We start from the raw sequence: 20,768 nt of genomic DNA, 5'->3' as shown, positions 1-20,768 counted from the left end.
TGACCCAGTATTGAAATCTGCAGCAATTTGTGGAAGAGTTGCACTTCTGTCACATTGAACGCTTCTCTTCATTCGTCGTTGCACCTGTTCCTGCAATATCTTTTTCCGGCCGCAGTGTGTCTGAGATTTGATGTTTTACCGAATTCCTGATATTCACGGTACACTCGTGAAATAGACGTAACATGGGTCCCATATCACTCCAACTGCACACGTCCCACACCATTTGTATTCCGTGCTGAGGCTGTTTTTGTCGTGGCTGTACTGCTCGCCAAATGCTGGTACCTCTGCTGAGAAAGGCGTTCCTGGCGAAATGAAAAAATGTAGCATACGGATTTTCGAAAACTATTAAGTAAAAAAAAAAAAAATTTGCACATCTTACACTCTGATATCTTCACTCGATGTTGTGGCTCGTGTTGGTGAGGATCCCATAACATTCATCCGAATAGGAAATCAGTGGGTTCAAGAGCGCTACACTCGACGCCATGCAGGAACTCAAGGGTTCCAAGACACTGGCACGTGGGGGGCATATGAATAAAGCATAAGTCTAGTGAAATGCCCGCAAATGCATGGTTTCCATGCTAGAGATCATGCGCCAGTGTGCATAGTGGCGCACAAGATATGATGTGCAGAGTGCATTAGACTCTGTGGAATATACATGTTCCGTGTTTGTTGTTGGGGCAACGTACTACTCGTATAATTTGGTAGTCAGATGTATTAATATGTATTGTGTGAATAAAGCATAAGTTTATTTTGTCCCTTAAATCGTGTTACCTGTACACCACGTTCATACGTAAATCTTGATAACCTGCCATTGTAGCAGCAGTGACCGATCTAACAACGGCGCAAGCACTTGTTGTCTTATATAGGAGTTGCCGACCGCGGCGACGTATTCTGCCTGTTTACATATCTCCGTATTTGAATACGCATGCCTATACGAGTTTGTTTGGCGCTTCAGTATACAAGCGGAGTCGTACTGCATATTACGTAAATTATTCTAAAGCTAGTTCCACAATAATCTCTCTCCCTTTCTATCTCTCTCTTTTTCTCGTGCACACACACACACACACACACACACACACACACACACAACAAATAACAAATAACACTTCTCTAGACACTTATTAAACATGCTAGTTTCCGTGATCACATAAGATATCCATAGTCATTTTCACCGCACATCCACAGTGTGATGTAGTGCCTTATAATCGATGAAGGTGCTGTCCAAAATTTCCGTGACTGCAGCGCAGGCGAACAATGTTAGGAGAAACTTCTAGGATATGTGTCAGGCTCATTCCATGGTCGTCATGGAATGTTCTGGACCGTTTCCTCATATTTCTGTCCCATTTATTGGCGTGAATGACGTAGGTTATTGTTCCAGCTGGATGCAATTTGTCGCTGGAGTGGGTCTACCTTTGGAACATGGTCGTATGTCTTCGTCCTGCTACGGGACTGCTCCTTCTCAAGCGTGTCGGCAACTTCATCTCATCTACATCACAATGACGTTTTACCGCGAAGAAGTAATTCTGACAGTTGATGTATTAGTACACTGCTGGCCATTATTGCAACGCCATGAACGCGTCATTCAGTAAACGTCATTCTGACATGAAACGTACTGCATGATCGTGTAAAAAGGAGAAATGTGTACCTGCACGTGCCGAAATTCGACAGCTGCAAGATTGTGGCGTATCGAGTCTTCGGTTTAACGTTCTACGATGTTGTGGCTCGTGTTGGTGAGGATCCCATAACATTCATCCGAATAGGAAATCAGTGGGTTCAAGAGCGCTACACTCGACGCCATGCAGGAACTCAAGGGTTCCAAGACACTGGCACGTGGGGGGCATACATATTTCTCGCTCAGCCGAATTGGATTGTATAGTAGCGCCACGCACCCTGAGTTTGCCTGTTTGTAGTAAGACAAGTATGTACTTCGACAATGCGAGGACATCTGGAACACCGTGTACTGTGAAGACAGCGCTTACTGTTGAAGCTTCCCTGGACGTTGCAGCTGAGAGAGGCACGCTGACAGTGTGTAAAGCCCCACGGATGTAGAACGTAATAAGTGGCTCAGAAAGTGAACCCTATCGCTGCTACAGACGAGCTCTTTGTATTCCGTGCTGAGGCTGTTTTTGTCGTGGCTGTACTGCTCGCCAAATGCTGGTACCTCTGCTGAGAAAGGCGTTCCTGGCGAAATGAAAAAATGTAGCATACGGATTTTCGAAAACTATTAAGTAAAAAAAAAATTTGCACATCTTACACTCTGATATCTTCACTCGATACAGAACTTAATTTCTTTTCGTTATCCATCATATTTACTAAGCTGCATTAAATTAAGTAAAACGTTGCATGAAATTTTTATGAGTTCCCAGAGGGAAAAATGTATTGCATAAACTTTGCCTGTAGCTGATTTTAGCTCATACATTGAAATGTAGATAAGATATCGAAATTTTATTTCAAATTGAGAGCAGAAGGATATCTCATTGCGTTCTCGAGTTATTGGGTTCTGTATCTGAAGGATGGACATGTAAGATGTGTCCTTTTACATCCTTGTGCATCGCGAATCAAATGGTCATAACAACTGTCATATCTCATAAACGATACAAAATATCGAAACGACGATTTTCTGCAAATGATAGCACACACTGAGGCACATATGCTCCACGATAAATAACCGAAACTTTTTTTATTCGCCGAGATATGAACGTAGTTCGTCCGCAGCAGTGAGAGGATGGTAGCTCAGGACGCATTCACACATACATAACACTGTCACAAAATGTAAGCGGCGTGTGTACAGGGCGATTTTTTTCCGCCGTGTACAAACTCTAGAGATTGCTGATGAGAGGACACGGAACAAGAAACGTCTAGTGAAATGCCCGCAAATGCATGGTTTCCATGCTAGAGGTCATTTATTCAATCATACATTGTTACAGAGACTGCGGTGTAATACGCTCTGTACCATGCAGCCACAGTTACAGTATGTGCTGAAAATGGTTTCCACACGCCTCAACGCATGCGTTGTAGTAAGACAAGTATCTACTTCGACAATGCGAGGACATCTGGAACACCGTGTACTGTCATATACTGTCATGTACTGTCATATACATGTTCTGTATCACACGTTCACATCGGCCAGGCTGCACCCGAACAGTATCACAGGCACCATGAATACACTGCTCCAGTCTTTCCACATCTGGAGTGAGCTCTGCATACACGATACTTTTGAGGTGGCCCCATAACCATAAATCGCATGGGTTGAGATCTGATGAACGAGCAGGCCATGGAACTGGACACCATCTTCCGATCCATCAACTAGTGAAGACACGATTGAGATGCTTCCAGACGTTAACGACGAAGTGGGGTGGAGCACCATCATGTAGCAGCCTTCTAATCATCAATGGCACTTCTTCCAGCAGGGAAAGCGAAGTCTCCCGTAAGAAACCATTAGGCGACGTGGAAGGAAGATTAGTCCCAAAATACCGTTGCCAATTATCGCGCCCACACATTCCTGGTGCACCGGTGCTTATGATTCGCTGTCATGAGGGTTCTGCTTACTGTCGCGCAGATAACTGTTGTGAAAGCTGAAGATATCACTCCACGCAAAGGGGGCCTCATCTGTGAATAGGGTGGATGACACAAATCTCGGATTCGTGGTTGCCTATTGAAGAAACCAGTAACAAAACTGCTCCCGATGTGTAAATTCTGTCGCTAATAAGCCCAACAAAAGCTATAAGTGATAAGGGTAGTATCAGTTGTGATAGAGAATGTTCCGCACTATTGTCTGGCTTACTGTTGGGGATATGTGAACAAACATTTTCCAGTGTGCATAGTGGCGCACAAGATATGATGTGCAGAGTGCATTAGACTCTGTTGAATATACATGTTCCGTGTTTGTTGTTGTGGCAACGTACTATAATTTGGTAGTCAGATGTATTAATATGTATAGTGTGAATAAAGCATAAGTTTATTTTGTCCCTTAAATCGTGTTACCTGTCATTTAGCTGCGTTAACCTGCATAAACTACAACAGGTTATGGGCCCAGGTACTGGATTAAAGAAATAATAAGCTTTAAGGTGACGTGTATTTGCGCAAAAGGTGCGCCGAAGTTCGTATAAACTTGGATGGTGTACGCTGTACGAAGAAGAAAATAATTGTAAAATGAGTACAACACAGATACCGCAAGTAGAGCGGCTTGTAGGGCGCGAAAATTACGCGACCTGGAAATTTTCCGTTGAGGCGAATTTGCACCTGGATGACTTATGGTACGTCGTAAACGGTAAATTGGCACCTACGGAATCAAGTTTTGCTACTAAGGATCGCAAGGCGAAATCAGAACTAAACCTTTTGATTGATCCAGTGAATTATGTTCACATAGAAAAGGCTACGTCAGCAAAGGTGGTATGGGACAAACTGAAAAACCCATTTGAAGATGGTGGTTTAACCAGAAAAGTAGGATTACTTCGTGAGCTGATAACCACAAGATTGAATAAGTGTAAAAGCGTCGATGAATATGTGAATAAAATAATTTCAATCTCCAATCGTCTGAGGAATATTGGTTTTGAAATTGCGGATGAATCGATTGGAACTTTATTGTTAGCTGGACTACCTGGGAAATATTCGCCAATGATTATGGATTTGGAAAGTTCGGGAATATCCATTACAGCGAATAGTGTTAAGGTAAAGATTTTACAGGACGTGAAGAATGAACCAGATACTAATGCTTCAGAAAAAGAAACAGTGTCGGCTTTATACTCTAAGTAGTACAAGAAGAAGAAGCCAATAAGATGTTTCAGATGCCAGAAAATTGGACATATTGCTTCAAAGTGTAACGAAAAGTTAAGTATAAAAGAAAAGAAGCATGTTAATTCTAGTAGTCCTGAGAGAAAGACTACCGATAAAGGTAAGGCATTTTCTGTTTTTTACTCTTTTAATGAAGCGAGTGACGATCATGCAGAATGGTTCCTAGATTCAGGAGCATCTGTGCACATTACCAAAGCTCCGTCAGGTTTGTATGATGTTCAGTCAATTGGAATTTCTATAGTTGACGGATCTAAGTTAAGATGTGAACTCGCAGGAAAAGTGGATCTTAATTTGCTTGTGAATGGGGAAAAGGAAATTGTTACTGTTGATGATGTACATTATGTAAAGAATATCGTAACTAATTTGTTGTCAGTAAGCGAAATAGTAAAGAAGGGTAATAAAGTTATCTTCGATATAGAGGGAGCCAAAGTGATAGACTCTTGTGGTGACATTGTAGCTACCACAAGTAATGTTAGAGGTATTTACAAAGTGAATACAGTTCAAAATACTGCTGAAATAGGAAATCACTCTGTTTATGCTGCAAAAGGTTTCTTGTGGCATAGGAGACTTGGACATTTGAATAGGAAAAATATGACTTTAGTGAAGAATATGGCAACTGGTGTGGAAAATTATGGAATCAATAATGTTCAGTGTGACGTGTGTTTGCAAGGGAAGCAGGCTAGATTGCCATTTAAATCGAGTCAGAGCAGATCTACTGAAGTCTTGCAACTCATACATTCAGATCTCTGTGGACCTATGGAGAATGAATCCTTAGGAGGTAGCTTCTATTTCCTGACGTTCATAGATGATTTTTCTAGATACATGCATGTTTATTTTATAAGTAACAAGGATCAAGTGAATGATGTGTTTGTTGTTTATTGCCAAATGGTCGAAAGACAGACTGGGAAGAAAATTAAAATCATTAGGTCAGACAATGGATCAGAATATGTTAACAGACGGTTTAAGGAACAGTTGAATGGAATGGGTATTAGGCATCAGACTGCCATTCGCTACGGTCTTCCTCAGAATGGAGTTGCAGAACGAGCCAACAGAACCATTGTAGAAAAAGCAAGAAGTATGTTAAGCGATGCTGAACTACCCAAGTGTTTTTGGGCAGAGGCTGTGTCAACAGCAGTGTATTTAATTAACAGATCGCCTACCAAAGCTGTGAGACACAAGACACCTTATGAAGTATGGACTGGGAAGAAACTGGATCTAAAGCACTTAAAAGTCTTTGGATGTGAAGCCATGGTTCAGATTCCAAAACCATTAAGAGGAAAGTGGGGTGCAAAATCTCAAAAATATATTTTTGTTGGCTACTGTGAGGATTCAAAAGGCTACAGATTTTATAATCCTGTGAATAAGAAGATAATAAGTAGTAGAGATGTAGTATTTTTGGAGGATTATAGACCTAAAATAAAGTAGTCAAAATGACGCAGTAATGCAGCCAAGCATAATGTGTGATAGTGCTGAAACAGAGATGGAAACTGAAACAGAGGAAGACGAGAATAAAGAGGAAGCTGATGTTCTACCCGAGAACCAAATTGAGGAAGAAGATTCAACAGAGGAAGTCAGTTTAAGGCGGTCTTCGCGTATACCAAAATCGAAAGAATATCCAGATTATGAAATGTATGCTGCCCAAACAATCAACAATAAACCAGTCGCAGTTGAGGAACCTTTAGCAAGTTCAAATGCTCAAGACTGGAAAAAAGCTATTGAAAAGGAACTGCAATCTTTTGTGGATAATGATACATATGAATGGGTTGACATACCTGAAAATAAGAAGCCACTAAGAACAAGATAGGTGTTTAGTATTAAAAATCCTGAGAGTGGAATACCAAAATTCAAAGCCAGATTGGTAGTTAAAGGATGTTCCCAGAAAAAAGGAATAGATTACAATGAAACTTTCTCACCAGTGGTGAAGTATTCATCATTAAGATACCTTTTAGCTCTGGCTGTAAAGGAAGACTTATTAATTCATCAAATGGATGTGAAAACAGCCTACCTGAATGGAAGACTGGAAGAGGAAATATATGTGATTCCACCTGATGAAGTTAAGCGACCTTATCAAGGGAAAAGGAGAATTTGGCGTTTGAAGAAAGGCATATATGGATTAAAGCAGAGTGGCCATCGCTGGAATAAATGTTTGCATAAAAGTTTGATAAAACTAGGCATGTTACAGTCAAAGGCAGATCCCAGTATATATATCATAAAAGGAGCAATGAAGAAATTGCAATCATGGCCATATGGGTAGATGATTTTTCATTTTAACCAATAGTGAAAGCCAGATGGATATTACGGTCAGAATTTAATATGCATGATTTAGGGGAAATTAATCAATGCTTAGGCATGAAGATTCTAAGAAGTGCCAACAGAGAAGAATTATGGATTGATCAGTCTCTATACACAAGGAAGATCTTAGAAAAGTTCAATACGGAAAATTGTAAACCTCTTTCTACTCCTATGGAAAACAATGCAAAACTGCTAATAACTGATGATGACAAGAAATGTAAGGAAAGTATACCCTATTTGGAAGCTGTAGGAACTCTACTGTACTTAGCACAGACCTCCAGACCAGACATTGCATTTGCCACAAATGCAGTAAGCAAGTTTTGCAGTGATCCGAGAGGAAAGCACTGGATGGCAGTCAAGAAAATATTCAGACATTTAAATGAAACTGCTGATTATAAGTTAAAATATTCTAAAACTGGAAACATAAATTTGGAATGACACAGTGATGCAGACTGGGGAAATGAGTTGGAAAGCAGACACTCCATCACTGGAAGTTGTTTTAGACTAATGGGAGGATTGATATCACGGTCTTGTAAGAGACAAATAACTGTTGCTTTGAGTACTGTAGAAGCTGAATATATGGCCTTGTCCTCCACTATCCAAGAAGCTCTTTGGATGCGTACACTGATGAGTGAAATAGAATCTCCTCCCACATTGAAACCAACTGTGATATTTTGTGACAACATGGGAGCTATTAAACTAGCAAAAAATAATGTCACCAGTGTAAGATCCAAACATATTGACGTAAGGTACCACTTTAGAAGACATCATTTGGAACAGGGGAATATAATCCTGTTATCTATGCACGGAAGAAATGTTATCTGATCTTCTAACGAAGCGTCTCAGTAAGGACAAATTTCAGAAGCTGGTGAAACATTATGGTTTAACCTGGGATGTATAGTGTTGAGTAGCTGAAAAATATTTGTTCAAGGGGGAGTGTTGGGGATACGTGAACAAACATTTTCCAGTGTGCATAGTGGCGCACAAGATATGATGTGCAGACTGCATTAGACTCTATGGAATATACATGTTCCGTGTTTGTTGTTGGGCCAACGTAATATAATTTGGTAGTCAGATGTATTAATATGTATTGTGTGAATAAAGTATAAGTTTGTTTTGTCCCTTAAATCGTGTTACCTGTCATTTAGCTGCGTTGACCTGCATAAACTACAACACTTACCCTGTACTGGCGGGCCAACTGCCTGGTACTGACACGGCGGTCGCCTTTCACAGTGCTAAGCACATTTTGCCCCAGATCTGATCTCCTACCTCCTGTCTCAGACAAAAGGTGAAACACTGTTGCAAACATCGAATGCTTTGGTTGTTGTCGCTGGCGATAGGTCTCTTGATACAACGTTGCTGTCCGTCGCCAGTTGCCATTTACCTTTCAGTAAGTAAACACCATGTCGACAAGTTCTCGTTTAGAAAACAGAACCATTGTGTACAACACTGTGTCACATCCACTGCAAGGTGAGTCAGCAAGAGAAGTGATACAACATTACCAATTACTATGGTAGGAAAGGGCGCTAAGGCATGATGTATGAGGAATAGTACCGCCCTATAGGAAGAAACCATACATACAGTAACCGTCGCTGCATGGTACAGCATGCATTGGACCGCAATCTCTGTAACAAAGTATGACTGAATAAATGATCTCTAGGATGGGAATCATGCATTTCCGGACATAAGTTCACCAGATATTTTTTGGTCCGTATCCTCTCGTTGATCAGCTTCTAGAGTTTGCGCACAGTGAAAAAAATCACTCTGTATATGCGTCCACAACACCTGGAGAACGGCCTACAGCAATGAAAGAGCTAATTATGAGAAGGACATGCTTTTAAGACCTAAGCTAAATTACTATACACAATCACGTTAATTAATGCAATGAAATTTTAGGGCCCAAGCTGTGGATCCTAAACGGACGGAATTGCCTAATATCAAAAACAAAAATATTTCCGGTGCTAACAAAAACAAGATTTGAATGAGAACATTAATTTATTCAAAGAAAGAACAAATACGGAAATGCATCTGATTATCTGACAATAAATAAAGTTAAAACATATAAAAACTGACCACAAACTACAAATAAAGTTAACCTTACAGTTGACAAATATACTTCAAACATCTGAATTGTTCACCTAAAACCACAGCTGATGTGCTGAAATAACTTAAGAGTTTCGTACTGACTGATTACAGAGACTGCGTGAAGGAATGTTAAATTGGAAATAAAGCGCTTTCATCTACCAATGCATCGACGGATGTGAAACAGTTAACTTCAATGTTCAGACAGAATCCTGCTGGGAAACCGTTCTAACGTGCCGGTGCTGCTATTACTGCTCACCACAAATTATCACCACAAGACGAGCAGAGCGTATGGTGCTAGGAGCGCCCTACCCCGGACTCGAACTGTGGATCCCCAATCAGCCGCTCCAGTGGAGACCTCAACCTGCCGACGATATGATCAGTGTCATGACCTGCATCGAAGTTCTCTCTTGTCTATCTGAATCCAACAGCCTCCTATTTCCCTACCACCAAGAAAACATGACCACCAATCATTTCACAAGTACTCTTGCTGAGCAAAATGCCCCATCAAGAAAGTGCATCATGTTAAAAACTCCAATGACTTCTCCATCCTCTCCTCTTCTCTAAAAAGCTTCCCTCTAAGTGATCTGACCTCATGACATTTACCAGTCAGCATTTTCACGTCCAGTAGCTAGTCTTACTTCCTAGGTCCTAGGAAAGTTAAAGAATTCTGCCCAAGGCTGTCCGCATCTGCAGCATCTTCATGAGATTTGGAATCTTGGAGATTCTTATCTACTGAAGGCACTATTCTTAGTATGGGCATTGCACTGACCTCCTGCTGATGTAAGTCCTTCCCCCTATCCCACAGTTAGCTGCTCCGTTGGGCAAAGTGGAAACAGACAATAAAAGTGAACAGTAGCTGCAGTCCGCCAGGTAGCTGGCTGGCGACGCAATTTTCAGCATAGCAACACTTTTCTGCCTACATGCGGCATGAATTAGCTCTGTTTTCACGAACACCAGTGTTCCAGCTGCATACCAATGCCTGCTTTTTTCTGCATCACCTGTCCTGTGTCGACCATGTGTGCAATTCCCTAGGTATCTCAGAAAAGCCAAGTACAGATGCAGCACCAGGTTAAATGTGAAAACGTTGGTTTAGACAAGAAGTCACCAAGAATTCAACACATACAGTCACTGCAATCATATTTACTCTCCAAAGCTATTATTTTTACAGCCTGTCTTTTCATCATCCTCTAGCTGAATTATCATTCAAGGGTCACTCCAAAAGAAAGGCACACTATTTTTTTTTTTAATCCATCTTTTATTCTACATGCTTGAAAGTTTTATAGTGTGTAGATACATTCTTTAGGAACAATATTTTCATTTCTCCACATAATTTCCATCCCTCTCAACTGCCTTACGCCATCTTGCAACCAGCGCCTGTATACCCGCACGCTAAAATTCTGGACCAACCTGTTAGAGCCACTGTTTCGCAGCGTGAACAAGGGAGTCATCATCTTCTAACTTTGTTCCACGAAAGGAGTCTCTCAGTTTCCCAAAGAGATGATAGTCACATGGAGCCAGGTCAGGACTGTAAGGCGGGTGTTTCAGTGTCGTCCATATGAGTTTTTTGATCGCTTCCATGGTTTTTTGACTGACATATGGCCGTGCATTGTCGTGCAACAGCAAAACATCCTGCTTTTGCCGATGTGGTCGAACACGACTCAGTCGAGCTTGAAGTTTCTTCAGTGTCGTCACATATGCATCAGAATTTATGGTGGTTCCACTTGGCATGATCTCCACAAGCCAGAGTCCTTCAGAATCGAAAAACACCGTAGCCATAACTTTTCCAGCAGAAGGTGTGGTTTTGAATTTTTTTTTTTTTCCTTGGGTGAATTTGCATGCTGCCACTCCATTGATAGCCTCTTCGTCTCTGGTGAAAAATGGTAGAGTCATGTTTCATCACCTGTCACAATTCTTCCAAGAAATTCATCTCCACCATTCTCGTACTGTTCCAAAAGTTCGCTGCATACCGTTTTTCTTGTTTCTTTCTGAGCCACTGTCAACATCCTGGGAAACCACCTGGCACAAACCTTTTTTAACGCCGACACTTTCAGTATTCTGCAAACACTTCCTTCCCCTATCCCAACATAACGTGACAATTTGTTCACTGTGATGCCTCTGTCAGTAGTCACAAATTCGTTAACTCTCTGCACATTGTCTGGAGTGTGTGCAGTACGAGGCCTGCCGCTGCGAGGACAATCTTCAATATTGCCGGGCCCGCTTTCATCGCGTAACCTGCTCTCCATACACCTTTTTCAACCTATTGTGGATGTTTCCCACTGTCTAATTTTCACAGCACAGGAATTCTATGACAGCACCTTGCTTCTGACGAACGTCAAGTGTAGCAGTCATCTTGAAGACATGCTGTGACGGCGCCACTCACGGGAACAGGTTGAACTAAGTTTGAAAACAAGCGGGAAGGATGTATCTACACACTGTAAAACTTTCACAGATGCAGAATGAACTCTGTATTTTTACAAAAATAGTGTGCATTTCTTTTGGAGTGACCCTCGTATTTAATGAAAAGAGACAAGCTGAGTGGTTTGAGGATTTTCAAGTGGCGCACCCAACGACGAGCGTGGAGACATGCTTGGCTTTATGCCACCTTTTATGACGATGCCAAGTGCTGTGTACATTAACAGGAGGGACGGATCCCTGTGTGAAGGCTCCGAAGAGAACGAATGTTGCCACACTGCATTCTTTATCGTCATGCGGTCCCACCATTCTGTGTAAGACTTTGGGCTGCCATTGGGTACAAAACACAATCATCTAAGACTTGCATAGTCTGCACTTTGGGCAGCAGGCATTGTTACGATTTTGAAGTGCTAAAGCCGGTGGATTATCTTTCAACAAGGTAGCGCAAGACCGTAAACTACTGTTCTATCAAGACTTATCTCAATACAGAGTGTGTTTAACTGTTGTCCTGGTCGGCAGATCTCTCTGTAGTTGAAAACAGCTGGTGACGGGTTGCCAAGAGACATGCACTTTGTAGCCAAATTTCATTTCCTTATTTTCCAGTTTTACAATTTTGTGTCGCGTCTGCAGATTCATGCAGCTTTCAGTAAGTGAAGCGGTACTACAGAACGCATACAGTTGAGAGTGAGATATCAGTTCCCACACTGACTGAAGGAGCCGGTGGACCATATGACTTTGGCAATGGATGGTGGTGTGAGGCGCTGTGGTTGGACATAAGAACGCCCGTAACGTCAGCAGCAAGGTACAAAGGGAAAGCACATTCTAGCGCGAAGCAAGTAATCTTGCTTAATAAACATTTGCTAATAAAAGTCGCTTTCTCCAATACAGATATTAGGAGAAGCCTACAGGTCGTAAGTATTTTCTTACAACAATGTAACAATGCCAGAAAGCGATAATTTAATAATTAAATTAATTATTTTAAGCTAATTAAAATGTACAAACGGCTACGAAATATCACAAGTGCAAGCATGCACGCCACAGTCGCCAGTTGGCAACAGAATGCGTTCCGAACTAATTCTGTCGTAAGACCACGCACTCAGGAAATTGTTAGTTTTCAGTTAATCACTATTAATTGTCAGCCCCGAGGCAAAACCTTGATAGTGGTGTCCCCAGTCCCCTTGAGTGTTTGAGATAGGACGTCAGAAATTCTAAAAAGCTCGATTTTTCAAAAATATATTCATTTTATCACGCACGTCTTTCTGAATATAAAAGTATATGATCGAGGAAATGTAAGATATGGTATTCGGTCTTAATATTCAGGACAGTGGAAATTAAAACGTCCTGTGGTGCTTCTGCTCCAAGTATGCCTGTCTGACATCCCACCTCTCTTTAAAAAAAACTCGCAATTAATACTATGAGTGATTATTTGTGATCGGGAAAATAAGAACTCTTCAGAATATTTTCACTCTTTATTAGGCCCCACCTATTAGCTAATAACTTTCTCTTTTGCGTGAGAGAATATAGGAATCATAAAACCAGTAAAGACAAGAGACAAGAATCAAAGTTTGTCAAACGTTTTGCTACACGAAAAATCAAAATGTCGTTGTCAAGTACTGAAAAAGCCGTTCGTACGAATATACACAAGACTGGTGTAGGTTCTCGATTTGATTAAATCCTTTGTGTCACTGTCTGCTAGATAAAACGAAATAGGGCTTTCTAATATTGCAGCAATTGTAACACATGCCAAATAAAGAAGACTGTTTTGGCACAAATGTTCTCTTTATGAACTTCATTTACATAAATAACACGACAGAATATAATTCACAAAGTACCAATATCAAATGCCTTTTAGGCTTACTACAAGTCAAACGTTTTATGATAGGAAATAGTTTCACATTTCATTCATAAGCTCCAGTCTCTCAAGCATGAGATCGAAAAGTAGCAGCACGAAATTTTTATATCAGTTTGGAATCATCATACTCTTCCATACAATTTGTGTGATGTCCCAGTTTCTTCTCTTTCTTCGTTCTAATATACTACCTTGTCATCAATAAGCCTGTAAACTATTCCTGCCATTGTCAAAACTTATTCTCCGGTTAACTTCACTAACCCTGCAAGAATCACAGGTTCAATTATCCCGCGTTAGTGCAAGTGTTGTCTCTGCCAGGGAAATTATTTTCTGGTTAGGCGTCATTTTTTTTTTTTTTTTTTTTTTTTTTTTTTTGTCATCAGTCTACTGACTGGTTTGATGCGGCCCGCCACGAATTCCTTTCCTGTGCTAACCTCTTCATCTCAGAGTAGCACTTGCAACCTACGTCCTCAATTATTTGCTTGACGTATTCCAATCTCTGTCTTCCTCTACAGTTTTTGCCCTCTACAGCTCCCTCTAGTACCATGGAAGTCATTCCCTCATGTCTTAGCAGATGTCCTATCATCCTGTCCCTTCTCCTTATCAGTGTTTTCCACATATTCCCTTCCTCTCCGATTCTGCGTAGAACCTCCTCATTCTTTACCTTATCAGTCCACCTAATTTTCAACATTCGTCTATAGCACCACATCTCAAATGCTTCGATTATATTCTGTTCCGGTTTTCCCACAGTCCATGTTTCACTACCATACAATGCTGTACTCCAGACGTACATCCTCAGAAATTTCTTCCTCAAATTAAGGCCGGTATTTGATATTAGTTGACTTCTTTTGGCCAGAAATGCCTTTTTTGCCATAGCGAGTCTGCTTTTGATGTCCTCCTTGCTCCGTCCGTCATTGGTTATTTTACTGCCTAGGTAGCAGAATTCCTTAACTTCATTGACTTCGTGACCATCAATCCTGATGTTAAGTTTCTCGCTGTTCTCATTTCTACTACTTCTCATTACCTTCGTCTTTCTCCGATTTACTCTCAAACCATACTGTGTACTCATTATACTGTTCATTCCGTTCAGCAGATCATTTAATTCTTCTTCACTTTCACTCAGGATAGTAATGTCATCAGCGAATCGTATCATTGATATCCTTTCACTTTGTATTTTAATTCCACTCCTGAACCTTTCTTTTATTTCCATCATTGCTTCCTCGATGTACAGATTGAAGAGGTGGGGGCGAAAGGCTACAGCCTTGTCTTACACCCTTCTTAATACGAGCACTTCGTTCTTGATCGTCCACTCTTATTATTCCCTCTTGGTTGTTGTACATATTGTATACGACTCGTCTCTCCCTATAGCTTACCCCTTCCTTTTTTCAGAATCTCGAACAGCTTGCACCATTTTATATTGTCGAACGCTTTTTCCAGGTCGACAAATTCTATGAAAGTGTCTTGATTTTTCTTTAGCCTTGCTTCCATTATTAACCATAACGTCAGAATTGCCTCTCTCGTCCCTTTACTTTTCCTAAAGCCAAACTGATCGTCACCTAGCGAATTCTCTATTTTCTTTTCCATTCTTCTGTATATTATTCTTGTAAGCAGCTTCGATGCATGGGCTGTTAAGCAGATTGTGCGATAATTCTCGCACTTGTCAGCTCTTGCCGTCTTCGGAATTGTGTGGATGATGCTTTTCTGAAAGTCAGATGGTATGTCGCCAGACTCATATATTCTACACAGCAACGTGAATAGTCGTTTCGTTGCCACTTCCCCCAATGATTTTAGAAATTCTGATGGAATGTTATCTATCCCTTCTGCCTTATTTGACCGTAAGTCCTCCAAAGCTCTTTTAAATTCCGATTCTAATACTGGATCCCCTATCTCTTCTAAATCGACTCCTGTTTCTTCTTCTATCACATCAGACAAATCTTCACCCTCATAGAGGCTTTCAATGTATTCTTCCCACCTATCTGCTCTCTCCTCTGCATTTAACAGTGGAATTCCCGTTGCACTCTTAATGTTACCACCGTTGCTTTTCATGTCACCAAAGGTTGTTTTGACTTTCCTGTATGCTGAGTCTGTCCCTCCGACAATCATATCTTTTTCGATGTCTTCACATTTTTCCTGCAGCCATTTCGTCTTAGCTTCCCTGCACTTCCTATTTATTTCCTTCCTCAGCGACTTGTATTTCTGTATTCCTGATTTTCCCGGAACATGTTTGTACTTCCTCCTTTCATCAATCAACTGAAGTATTTCTTCTGTCACCCATGGTTTCTTCGCAGCTACCTACTTTGTACCTATGTTTTCCTTCCCAACTTCTGTGATGGCCCTTTCTAGAGATGTCCATTCCTCTTCAACTGTACTGCCTACTGCGCTATTCCCTATAGCTGTATCTATAGCGTTAGAGAACTTCAAACGTATCTCGTCATTCCTTAGTACTTCCGTATCCCACTTCTTTGCGTATTGATTCTTTCTGACTAATGTCTTGAACTTCATCCTACTCTTCATCGCTACTATATTGTGATCTGAGTCTATATTTGCTCCTGGGTACGCCTTACAATCCAGTATCTGATTTCGGAATCTCTGTCTGACCATGATGTAATCTAATTGAAATCTTCCTGTATCTCCCGGCCTTTTCCAAGTATACCTCCTCCTCTTGTGATTCTTGAACAGGGTATTCGCTATTACTAGCTGAAATTTGTTACAGAACTCAATTAGTCTTTCTCCTCTTTCATTCCTTGTCCCAAGCCCATATTCTCCTGTAACCTTTTCTTCTACTCCTTCCCCTACAACTGCATTCCAGTCACCCATGACTATTAGATTTTCGTCCCCCTTTATATACTGCATTACCCTTTCAATATCCTCATACACTTTCTCTATCTGTTCATCTTCAGCTTGCGACGTCGGCATGCATACCTGAACTACCGTTGTCGGTGTTGGTCTGCTATCGATTCTGATTAGAACAACCCGGTCATTGAACTGTTCCCAGTAACACACCCTCTGCCCTACCTTCCTATTCATAACGAATCCTACACCTGTTATACCATTTTCTGCTGCTGTTGATATTACCCGATACTCATCTGTCCAGAAATCCTTGTCTTCCTTCCACTTCACTTCACTGACCCCTACTATATCTAGATTGAGCCTTTGCATTTTCCTTTTCAGATTTTCTAGTTTCCCTACCACGTTCAAGCTTCTGACATTCCACGCCCCGACTCGTAGAACGTTATCCTTTCGTTGATTATTCAATCTTTTTCTCATGGTAACCTCCCCCTTGGCAGTCCCCTCCCGGAGATCCGAATGGGGGACTATTCCGGAATATTTTGCCAATGGAGAGATCATAATGACACTTCTTCAATTACAGGCCACATGTCCTGTGGATACACGTTACATGTCTTTAATGCAGTGGTTTCCATTGCCTTCTGCATCCTCATGTCGTTGATCATTGCTGATTCTTCCGCCTTTAGGGGCAATTTCCCACCCCTAGGACAAGAGAGTGCCCTGAACCTCTATCCGCTCCTCCGCCCTCTTTGACAAGGCTGTTGTCAGAATGAGGCTGACTTCTTATGAGGTCTTCGGCCACCAATGCTGATTATTTATCAAAATTTAGGCAGTGGCGGGGATCGAACCCGGGACCGAAGACGTTTTGATTATTAATCAAAGACGCTACCCCTAGACCATGGGTCTTTGTAAACCTGTTTTTGAGCTATTATGAGGATAGAAATTAATGTCTGATAAGATTTGTCAATGGTATTCCTTGCATGATCAAATTAAAATAACGATCGATTTAATTATTTCTTTTCGATGTATTTTACAAGACCTGCATCTTTCTGAACGCCAGATAACGATGATCAAGAGAGCTCCAGCTTGAAAATTGAATTTTTTTATAAATAAATAATATACCCTTGTTATGTAATTGAATTTCCTGTCTTGAGATCCTTCCCCTCAAGTACAGAGACGCCAATTTCTAGGTGGGAGGGGAGGAGGAAGTGGGGGAGGGGAATGCTGGGGATTTACCAGAGGGGGATGGGTTAATTAATTGATCAATTTAATTAGTTGGTCAATCAAATTGATAGAATGGGTCTATTCGAATAACTCAGGCCTGAATATTCGAATAACTCAGGCCTGAAAGTGTACTGGTATTGGCGAGTAGGAGGGATGGTTTGGAGGTTTCCAGAGAAGTTGGAAGGATGAGGGGGAGGGAGGGGTGGGGGGAGGTTTCTCAGAAGGTTGGGTTATCCACAGGGGTCATAATCCACTTGGCAAAACATTAGGTTAAAGACCTGTCAATCAAAAGAGAACAATACATTTGCCCCTGAATGAATGCTGGGCTCTGGTGTAGACAGCCCACACTAACAAAATGTCCTTGTGCCAGCTTTATCCTACTACTGACGTTACCTGCCGTCGTGCATGATGCCAACAGGGAAGTAGGTAGAGACTGGTGTTAGAAAATGGTTCAAATGGCTCTGAGCACTATGGGACTTAACAGCTATGGTCATCAGTCCCCTAGAACTTAGAACTACTTAAACCTAACTAACCTAAGGATATTGTGGAGACATGGCTTACCGAAGCACGACTCACGCCCGGTACTCACAGCTTTACTTCTGCCAGTACCTCGTCTCCTACCTTCCAAACTTTACAGAAGCTCTCCTGGGAGAGCTTCTGTAAAGTTTGGAAGGTAGCTCAGTTGGTAGAGCACTTGCCCTCAAAAGGCAAAGGTCCCGAGTTCGAGTCTCGGTCGGGCACACAGTTTTAATCTGCCAGGAAGTTTCATATCAGCGCACACTCCGCTGCAGAGTGAAAATCTCATTCTGGTAACCTAAGGACATCACACAACACCCAGTCATCACGAGGCAGAGAAAATCCCTGATCCCGCCGGGAATCGAACCCGGGAACACGGACGCGGGAAGACTGGTGTTAGAGTGTGGTCCCCTAAATTTGCTTAATAAAACGATAAATTTGGAAGAATAGGAATACATTTTACAACATTGTGTACAGAATACAACAGAGGAATAGATTGGAGATGATGGTTGTATGAACATGACTACAAATCCTGTCATAAATCAGCGTCTGTGAAGCAATGTTATGTGAACAATAACATTGCTAAAACGGACTGACATGCTCAGAGTCCCTAACTGAACCAAATGGAACACTGTTGGTATGGGTTTGAACATCAACTTTGCTCCTGACCCCAGCACCCAACATCACTACCTTCTCTGGTTTCCGCTCTTGAGAAAGAATGGACTACCATTCCTCTACAGACATTCAGACACCTCACTCAATAATGTTTGCAGCAGAATTCAAGCTGAAATAAAGTCAGAAAGGGACACACTCCATATTAATAGCCACCAATCGATGTCTGGATACTTTTGATCAGATAGTATATATGACAGTATAGGTCATTTCTGACGTGTTATTCTCTTTTCCAAATTATTATGTTATTTTACTGTAGTCATAAAGATTCTGAGTCATGGTGCTTGATTATGTTCAGTTAGTATTTTGGTTTTCTGAAGAGTGTACTACATTAAGATGTAAATAATTGCAACATTAAGATGCAAATAATTGCAAAGAGTGCCAAACTGCTACATTTCATTACTTGAAATTCGAAGTTTTTCGGCACACTTTCATTTTGTTGTACTAGAAAGCCATTTAAAATCAATACAATAAAGTGCAGTACTGTGGCTAACTGTTCTTTTTCTATTACAAAAGATCGACACATGAACTGTGACACTTATGACAAACCTCTTTATGGCTTTAAGTCAATTCCATTCTAGATTAAAATGCAAATTTTTAGGTTGCCTATGAAACGCATGATCCAAGTACATTGTACCTTTGACTGCACTGGCGATGTAATGACATTCAAAATGTACACTGCGTTTATGAACAAACCTTACATCCCACCACGGTTACGTGACATTTGATGTTAGTGTATGTTGGCGACAAAAATTTCGTTCTGCACATCTTAAGTTCTCTCCACAGATATTCCTAACTTACACACACTGCTGTCCATTTGCAAGGTACTTACTTACATCGTTCATACTTCCCTGTCAATTGTCCAGTACATCTGAGATGCTCCTGGACATTGCTAAGTAGTTCTCTGTTTCATTTTCAGATCTTCCGATTGAAAATCAACGAGGAGATGGCAGAAATATCCAGGAGACAGAAGATTCTGAGAGAAGTGAGACGCCTTCATCTGTTCTGTAAGGCAGTAGGACTAGTGCCCTTCAGCATAGACATGGAGAACGTCAAGCTGGACATGAAGGCAACAGATATTGTTTATGCCCTGGCCATCTTCATATGCCTTGTGAGCACACTAGTTCCATTAGTGCTAACCTGGATGGGAGTCCATATGCATGGTCTTCCAGCTGCTGTGTACTTAAATGCAATCTCTTCGTTTGTATTCTTATTCATCAACATCATTGTAGTATTATTAGAAATGTTAGTCAATACTTCCAGATACAGGAAAATGGTCCTTCTACTTGGCAACTGTGATCGGGAGTTTTCGCAATCACAGATTGGTGCTGTTGACAGAATGAGCATTGGGTGGATTGTGGGACCACTTATCAATATCACTGTCTCAAGCATGCAACTTGTTATCATTGCCATAAAAATGAAATCTGTGAATACATTGCAATTGATGCTGGCCTACATAGTGAACACATTGGTAACATCAGGAAATCTCTTCAAATTTTATTTTTTGCTGTTGATGGCAAGACAGAGAATAATTACACTCAACAATGGCTTGTTCAGTATGAGTATGCGGCAGTATGGCAGGAAAAGACTCACTGAAGGCAGCTCTAAGAGAGAGTGTTTTACCGTTCTCAGTCAAGTGGCTAATGATGTTGATGAGGTTCACTTCTGCCAAAGTATAAGATCCCTCAGGCGAGGATTCGAGGCACTCTGCAGCCTCTCGGACGAAATATTTTCGGCGCACAAGGTGTTCTTGGCACTGTTGCTGCCTACACTGTTTATGGAATCGGTGTGCACCGTTTTCCTTACGTGCAAGCGCCTGAAATACGGGGATAATTTCCAGACAACGGAACACACGTGGGGTGCCCACTTCGTGCAAGTCACCCAGTTCCTGCTGGTGCTGCTCCCAGCCCACATGACGATTCGGCAGTTGGAAGACACATCTACTGCCGTATTCCATGTGCTGCTGCAAACACCATCAGGCAGCAGACCCGAAGCCGAGCTGAAGCTCTTTGACCTCCAAGTGCAGCGCCGCAGCCCCAGGTTTAGCATCTTTGGAGTCGCCACGCTGGACTTCCGGCTACTGACGACCTTTGTGTCAGCTCTCACCACCTATGTTGTCATTCTTTTCTCGTTGTAG

General features: G+C 41.5%; 1 protein-coding gene and 1 non-coding gene across 2 annotated transcripts in view; both read left to right on the top strand.

Annotated features, from left to right (window-relative positions):
- The window catches only part of LOC126474179 (uncharacterized), a 58,938-nt gene extending 38,170 nt beyond the window's left edge, over positions 1–20,768 (top strand). Inside the window, exon 3 of the mRNA XM_050101675.1 lies at positions 19,551–20,768. Within this exon, the coding sequence (XP_049957632.1) occupies positions 19,551–20,768 (1,218 nt within the window). The remainder of the gene's footprint in view (positions 1–19,550) is intronic.
- Trnal-caa (transfer RNA leucine (anticodon CAA)) lies at positions 18,108–18,183 on the top strand. Its single transcript has one exon. It is a non-coding gene; the product is annotated as a tRNA-Leu (tRNA).

The sequence above is a fragment of the Schistocerca serialis genome, chromosome 1 (genome assembly GCF_023864345.2).
Source record: "Schistocerca serialis cubense isolate TAMUIC-IGC-003099 chromosome 1, iqSchSeri2.2, whole genome shotgun sequence".
NCBI lineage: Eukaryota > Metazoa > Arthropoda > Insecta > Orthoptera > Acrididae > Schistocerca > Schistocerca serialis.
The sequence above is the reverse complement of the archived record's forward strand: the minus strand, read 5'-3'. Positions and strand labels throughout refer to the sequence as shown.